Source organism: Convolutriloba macropyga, unplaced genomic scaffold (genome assembly GCF_964194025.1).
Source record: "Convolutriloba macropyga unplaced genomic scaffold, txConMacr16.3 SCAFFOLD_5949, whole genome shotgun sequence".
Lineage (NCBI taxonomy): Eukaryota > Metazoa > Xenacoelomorpha > Acoela > Convolutidae > Convolutriloba > Convolutriloba macropyga.
The window spans coordinates 1-7,991 of NW_027452211.1; the positions used below are offsets into that span (position 1 = coordinate 1).

General features: G+C 57.8%; 1 protein-coding gene across 1 annotated transcript; it reads left to right on the forward strand.

Moving 5' to 3' along the window:
• The first annotated feature begins 15 nt into the window (after positions 1–15).
• On the forward strand, positions 16–3,634 carry LOC142357300 (uncharacterized). The gene is made up of 5 exons (XM_075408942.1): positions 16–177; positions 2,025–2,102; positions 2,294–2,404; positions 2,692–2,766; positions 2,946–3,634. Exons 1-5 carry the CDS (start codon positions 16–18, stop codon positions 3,327–3,329), a joined length of 810 nt encoding a protein of 269 aa, XP_075265057.1. The 3' UTR covers positions 3,330–3,634.
• The last annotated feature ends 4,357 nt before the right edge of the window (positions 3,635–7,991 follow it).

The following is a 7,991-nucleotide window of genomic DNA, read 5'->3' on the forward strand; positions in this document are numbered from 1 at the left end:
GTCACAATGTAGGTCATGGACCGTCTGCTGAATGCCGGCGCATCCCTGCACGCCGTCAACCAAGACTGCAACACAGCCTTGCACCTCGCGGCCTTCAACAACCACTTGAGCGCCATTACTCTCCTTTTGAAATGGGGAGCCAAAACAGATATGCGGAACGCCGAAGGCCTTACTCCGGTGCGTTCGACAGCGGGCCTCAATCTACATTGCTCTCAACTCTGCGTCTGCCCTGCAATGTCAAAGCCAACAGTCCTCAACTACGATGACAAGATCCCCCCTCGTCTGTATCAGCTCCTTCTCACCCTTTTATGTTCCGCATACCTGAAAGTAGAGGCCCATCTCTCCTCTACTGGTCCTGTCCACTTGCTCAACATCTCACCCTCGGTACACCCATGTGAGTATCAGTCCTTCTTGCCCTCGAGCGACTCGGAGATGAACGTTGTGTAGCCATTCGTGTGTATGTGTTTCTGTGTGTACGTGGGGGCGTGGACGTGATATCAACCCTTGCGGCACTGTTTCTTTGATTAGCGGTTACCCGTCTTGGCTCTATCAGGTCATCCATCCATGCATCAATACGTGACTCTCTACCTGTCTTTCAGTGCGTGTGTCTGTCCGTGCATCTGTGTGTGTTTGTGTGCGGTTGTGGTCGTGGGTGTGTAAGTCTGTCTGTCTGTCTGTTAACGTGTGTGTCTATCTGACCATCTGTACATCCACGTGCGTATGAACAGTCGTCCGACCGTTTTAGAGGGCTCTGTTGGTGCAAGGGTAGTACGTACCACCCTGAGCTTCCATAGAGGAAAAAGTGCCCTGAAGAGAGAAACAGGGCCGGGGGAGACCAAGGAATGCCCACAGAATTATCTGTTTCCATGGTCCTTCGTCTGGGACAGTTGTAGATAAGCAAAGTGGACCTACTATCGGAAACAGGACGCAATTCGCTCAGCTGTCAGGAATATACAGACGTGGTTACGCGCACACGGCACGGCTCCGATGCGCTGCCATTAGCGTTGACCGGGGTCGCTCTTTTGCACGCACATGGCCGCATCGCATCTCCTCTCGGTCGTTAGATTTGTAGGGAGGGGCGGGGCCAGAGCACAATGGCTATTTCTCGTCTCGGGACGCTGTTAGGGTTTGGGTTTGCTTTGCCTTTTGGGGGACGGTTTAGCGTTGGTGGCCAACGGTGTTGTACACCCTCCTGACGTGTGGGGCACCGTTTGCATGCGTACTTCAGGACATCCCGAAGCGCAGAGAGTTGATGGAGAGGGAAAAGGGGGCGGAGGAGGCCGAGCGCAAAGCGTAGATGTAACGTTGCTGTCCAGACTCGCATACTCGGTCCCTCCTTGTGCGAGACGCACACGGCCGCTAACCGGCCAGCATATGCATTGTTGCCGCATGTTCATGGAAGACCGCCGTGCACCGCAATTGTCGTAGCCACAGCTGACAAACGTCAATCCCTTGGCGCTTGGCAGCGGTTTTAGCGTCAGAAAATCCCACTATGTCGAGCTGTGAGCAAGCGCTCCGACGATGACGCCTGCATGCGCACGTGCCCAACTCTTCCAAAGGGCTGTCTCTCCACCGTTACATAGTTTGCTAGGGTAGCCCGTGTCCGTATTGCTCATGCTAAGCCATGCTTGGCGCTTTCACCTTCCAGCACCTGAGCTTTCCTGGCCCCGGGCCGTGCGTTTTTGTTAGAGCTTTGTCGCAGCACCGCCCAGGGCTAAAAAAGCGTATCTGCCTGTCCCATGGGACACCATCGAGGCCAACACCCCCCCAGCCCCTTTATCTATATTTCTGTACGGGGGTGGTTGATGGCCTGCAATTTTGGAAAGAGTTCACCTCCTGGCCTTGTCACGGCAACTGGGTCCTCAACATCATGCATTCTTAGCATTCTAATTTTTAAAAATCCAGATTCCCAATGCCGCCGTTGATGACCAGCAACCTTTGCCGCTGCCATTCCTTGTTCAACGCCCGGCAAATCATGCAGTCTGTGTACTCATGGCAATGGCACTGACTCGGGGAATGTGCAGGCGGACTGTGGGTCAGCTTCAGGGGTGAAGGTCATCATCGAGGAGTGGGAGATTGAACACCCGCCAAAGCATAAGAGGGTCAGCTCCCCCCCCCCCCCCCCTCTCTGCTCCTGCCACCCAGCACCATTCCACATGGGCGTCAGGCTTTAGCATTCCCGCGTGTTTGGCATGATTCCACTTGGCCTCATAGTGGATGCCATTCCCTGACGCAGCGTGCCGTGGCAGGATCTCATTGCGGCTGATGCCTTGCGTGTGTCCTATGCCTCTAGGCTGCGCCCCGCGATAGCCCTCCTGGGACTGCACAGAAGCCCCCAGCGACCCCACAGCGGCCAACACAGCTTTCCAGGAATAACAGCCGCAACCGTGGCATCAGAACAGCAGTGAGTCCTTGCCTTCTCCCTAGTGCAATGTTCTGCAGGATGAGCATGGGAACAGAGCTTAATGGCACCTCATGCGGAGGAAAAGGGATGCAGGGCATTGGCAGATCAGAGGCAGCCAATTCAACAAAAATACAAGAGTTGCGAGTGTGAAGGACATGCGTGCATACACTGACGGGCCTGGATGAGAAGTGCCACGGGAACGGAGTCTGATGTGTGTCTGAGACGCTCTGACAGCCTGTAGCTCCGTAGAAGTGCAAAGGGAACTGAACGGATCACTGCCGCACCAGGATGGAGCGCCGGAGCAGCGCCAGCTAATGACGGTGGCGCATAAACCGACCCCGCACCCGCCCAACCTGGCACTGGTAAGTCCACCACGGACCCTCCCCCCCCCCCCAAAGCCAGAACCTCTTTCTGCTAATGATCGACTTGTTGTCTGCCTGCGGCGGCCCGGCTTTGTTGTCACCCATAACCCGCTGTCTTTCGGTGGCATTGTTGATCTCAAAGCCTGACCTCGCCCGGCCCTCTCGCTCCGTTTACTTAGGAAGTGGCACGGGATGACGAGTTTTCAAGGCCCCCGGCGACCGCTGCTGGGAAAGTGCTGTCAGACGAGTCACCGCAGGCGTCGGCGGTCAGCGCCAGCAGTGGTCCGGTAAAGCTCTCTTACCGGCGTTCGAGCTCGATCACGTCTCAGTCGTACCGAAGGAGCAACTCATCCATGAAAGTCCCGGATAAGGTTAACCCCTCACCAGCCGTACCTTCCACACCTCCGGCAGCAGACAAGCCATGGGCAGCAGACATTCAAGACAGGGTGAAGAGCCAGAACAGGACACTGGAGAAGCAAGCCAGCAAGAAACGGCCGGAGAGCGGCAACAAGAAGTTCCTCAAGGCGTACAACCTGGACCGCATGGACTTGTTTGCTCCATAAATAACAGCGGGGTTCACGCATCTTGGCCATGGCTGCGTCGTAAGGTGAACAGGCCAGCGCGGCAGGGGCAGGAGCAGCAACCGCCTCTGAAGACAAATACTAATGGCTCCCACGTCTGCACGCTTTTGGCCAGACTCGAGTCACCAGCGATCGTGCCTGCAGGGCTACGTAGGTTAGAATTCGGACAGTGGAGGGGCCTCCACTCAACAGCCGCCGGCCTGCATTTCCTTCATCAGCCCACGTTGTATCGTAAATGTCAGCGACCCGGTCGTTTCCAATCTATGACAGCCAACGTTGCCTTCTGTCACCCTCTGAACGAATCTGCTCCGCCGGTGTGAAAGATATCACGCCTGACCATCACTCTGTAAAGCACTCGCGACCGCGCTGTACCCAGTGGTCCGTCAGTTGCATGGTGGCATCACAACACGGCAGGATGGTTCCCTCTGCGTGCCCTGCATTGCCCACCTACTCATCAATGCAGTTTTTCATACGGAGGTGTACCTCCCGGCCCGGCCCACCACCGCGTGCAGCGTTTTTGTGTATGCGCCACGCCGGTGCTGCATAGTGTGTTCAACTCCCTGCAGTCACTGCGGTCCAGGGTACGCATGTGCCGACCGGCATACCCAGGGCTAGACAGCAAAATGGCTAAGCACATTCCGTGGGTGTGGCATACACACCTACAAGACAGTAACTACAGACATAGTTGTGGAGATCTTCGAAAGGCCAGACTAGAGGAGTACTCACTGTCCTGCCACAGCCTCCGGTTGTACAGGGGTAGGCGCGTCCGCACGACGGAAGACGGACAGCAAATCACAGGCAGGCGCGTGATGTTCAGCAATCTGTGAAACCTGAACCGTGCAAGGAAGCACAGAAACGCATGCCAGCATCCTGCCACGGTTGCGTAAGATATCAATACCAGGAATAGTTACAACGAAGGTCCCGCAAGGCAAACTATACTAGAATCACCGTGGTGTGCCACTGAACTACGGCAAACAGCTGACAATGCCTTCAAGTGTAGGATGGGAACAGGGTCATTATGTCTCTACTTTCCACTATGTCGCCATCTCCTGTCATCACAGTATCGGTCGGATCCAAGAAAGCAGGCGAGAGCCCCACCTCGCTCCTCCCGATGCTGCTGCTGTGAGACAGAAGGCCAGTGGTAGGCACAGGTGTATTGCTGAATGCCGTGCTGTCGAAGCATGGCCCGCTCTGGAGGCTACTGGTGCTCCTGTAAAGACCGTATGTGTGGCCATCCGCCGAGCAGGTCCCCGCTGACTGTTCCCACAGCATAGGGTCATCACCGCCGTTACCTGTAGGCCAGTGCTCCCCCGAGGTGCAGGCGGCAACATCCTCTTGCTGTGGGAATTCACTGTCTCCCTGCCAGAGCTGTGAAACAAACATGTCGATGGCATCATGGTCATCATCCTCCAGCATGCCAAAGCACAACAGGTCCGCTCGTTTGCGCTCCATTGCGGCACCATCCATTTCGTCATGTGCCGGCCTCGGTGACAGCTGCCTTCCAGGTGTGCCACAGCCAGTAGGGGAGCCGCTCACACATCCATGCCGCAGCATCCCCAACGACCAGGTGTCTTCCGGGGGCTGACCGGAGGCTGTGGTGCACCTCCGTGCCGTGGTGTTCTCTGCGAGATGAGCAGCCATCTCCGCAGGTATCTCCTTCTGCCGCCCGCTATTCTTCCACTGCGGAGGTCCACTGCGATGGCTGATGCTTTTTTGGGAGATTGCTCTGCTCGGCTCCCGCACGGGCCTCTTGCCGCTGCCAGGTGAGCTACGCGCTGATACCGCAGAAGGATGCTGTGCCCGGCTGGGTAATGACACTGGTGTGTCTCTCTCCCTGAAGTCCACTCTTCGCTGGTACCAGTACCCCCCTGCAAGGGTAGCAAACACCAGTACGGCCGTGCATGCGAGGATAGCTGCGACAGCAGGAGTGGACAGGCCCCGGGATGAAGACTGGGAGGACACCTGAGCGCTGCTACCAGATGCTTGGACCTCAGCTCTGGCCTCCAGAGAAAACGGTGTGCTGTCGTTCATAAATGCTGGGATGGACTGCTCCATGTCCAGGTCAGCGTGCATGGCCGGAGGCATTCCAGCGGGGCTGTCTGGGGCGGGGCCAGCGTCCGGCGTTTCAAGTTCCAAACCCACAGAGCCAAACGGCAGGTCACCGAGGGCAAGGCTCCCAGGCAGCCGCTCCCCCGACTGCTGGACAGACTTTGCAGCAGCTGAAGAGTTGGACGCCAGACGGGTAGACGCTGCTGAGCCATCCACTTGGTTTGTGTCTGACGGGACCAGAATGTCTGGCTTGGTTTGCCTTTGCTCCTGAGGGCTCTCCCTTGGCTGCGACTCCTCAGGATTCTCTGTTGGTTGTGGCTCCTGAGGGCTCTGCACCGGCCGCGGCTCCCGGGGCTTCTCTTTTGGTTGTGGCTCCCGAGGCTTCTCACCGTCCGCACCTTCTGGGGGTTGAGCTACTCGGGCCAAGCTGGAGCGCCCATTGGAAACTGCAAGCAGAGCGCCTTCCAGACCGCTGATGCCAGCTGTCTCCTCCCGTAGGCGATCATCATCCTGTCTACCTAACTTCGGAGGATTGTCAGTTCTCTGAAACTGTGAGGACCGTGGGGTCGGTCCTGCTCTTATCAGTCCTTTAGCAAAGATCGGGTAGGTGACCCCAGCTGCAGACGCGGCTTCTGAGGGTTTCCCTACACCGTTCCTCCCGCTCTTGTCACCGTCTTTCCCGTCATTCTTGAGGTCAGCATCGTCGCTGTCGCTGTCGTCGTCGCCCTCATCTGCACTCTCGTCCTCATCCGGGCTTCGGTCCTCCTCCTCACGTTCCTCATCTTGGCTCTTGTCTTCCTCCCCACCTGCGCCCTCCTCCTCACGGCCATGTTCCTCTTGTCTGGCCGTTGCCTCCCTCCCCTTCTCTCCAGCCTCATCACCAGCACCGCCTTCCGAGTCTGAGTTGCGAGTGACGCGCAAGGCATCACTGCCGGAGTCTGAGGCGTCGTCATCAGACACGGGAGAAAGCTGCAGGAATGCCGCTGCCACCTCTTGGGCATACACAGCCCTGTCGTCACTGTCATCCGATCCCTCCTGTTCACTCGCCCTGGCTGTTTTCCCTGCGGTCTGACGCTTTCCTCTTCCTTTGTCCCTTTCCGTCTCGCTGCTGGTGTCGTCGTCGGTGTCACTGCTGCTGCGATCCCTGTTGTTCCTCTTGCGGCCGGACTCACTCCTGCTCTTCGGCGTGCTCTGCTCGGAATCCATATTCTGTTTTGCGGCTGCATTGGACTCCAGGGGTTTCTGCTTCTCCTGCTCTGCCTGCTTGCGCTGCCGTTCCTCTTCCCGGCTCTCCTCCCCTTCCTCACGCCTCCGCTCCTCTGGTGTATCACTGGTCTCCTCAATTTGCAACGCTTCATCTCTATCCTCAACCTCGCCCTGCGATTTCCGGTTGTCGACGATTGGAAAGCTGGTGGTTCTTGCTGTCGCATCAGAGCCTCCTTCACGTGCAGCAGGGGTGGCGGCCTTGGTGGGGCATGGAGGGATTCCCTTTCTAGATGACATCCCTGGGCAGCATGTTGAACCATGGGGATTGCCGCCTCTGACGGCCGGGAGGAGGAACTGGAGAGACGTGACAACATACAGGCGCCACCGCGAGTGATCCATAGCAGGAAAGGCCTCTGTAGGGTTCTGTGCCAGTGTCAGAGCCACCTCCTTGATTGCCGCCTCGGGGGTCGCTGGCGGGAACAGGGCCGAAAGGCGGACGCACGCCCACTTGAGCTGCGTGGGCGACATGACATCGGCTTCTGCTGCAATCAAGCCCAGGGTCAGCACACTGGAGCACTCCTCAGGGCTGTTATCTGCTCCGGTAAAGTCGTCTAGCCCTGCTTGCTGGAAGATCTCAAAGGTGGACATGGCTGCACACACCACCTCTGTGGCCGCAATACTGACGGGGCTGAGCGACTGCACAGCTGATTGCAGGTTCCTCGAGAGCGGTTCCGTGGCATGATGGATGGCCGGCAATATCTCGACCTGCTTTGCCCACGAACCGTCCAGCAAAGGAATTGGGGAACCCACCCCAATGCCGCTCTGACTGCTGCCCGCCGAAGAAACGCCTTCAGTTTCGCCTCTGAACGGCGCTGCTGCCACACTTGGGCCAGGCAGTGCCGGTTCCCCTGCTGTTGTCTGCGGCATCTTGTCAACGGGGCTGGACTCAAATGACGGCGGCATCGCCTGAGCAGGGACCCGCATGTGCAACGGCAGCGAGGCACCTGCCATGGTGCTGCCGCTGATGGGCTGGTACAGGAGCTGTGATGCAGCAGAGCTAGACGCCTGCTGGACGTGCTCTGCCTGAGGATGCGTATGGCCGCCCCTGCCGTGCGGAAGATTGCTGGGGCTGGGGGTCCCTTCAAGTTGAGGAGATGGGATATTAGGTGCTGGTTCGGGAGGGACAGACAGGGGTTCCACACTCTCATGTGACTGGTGTGGTGGAAGACTGGGGGGGTCTCCAGTGCTGTCGCGTTGGGTGCTGACCGCTGGGGGTTCCGTCCTGTGGATCTGCACCCTTTCCACAAGCAGGGCTCCCTGCAGAATGGTGAGAGTGTCTATAGAGACAGTACACTGTGACGGCATTGCAGACCACATGACACCGTCGGC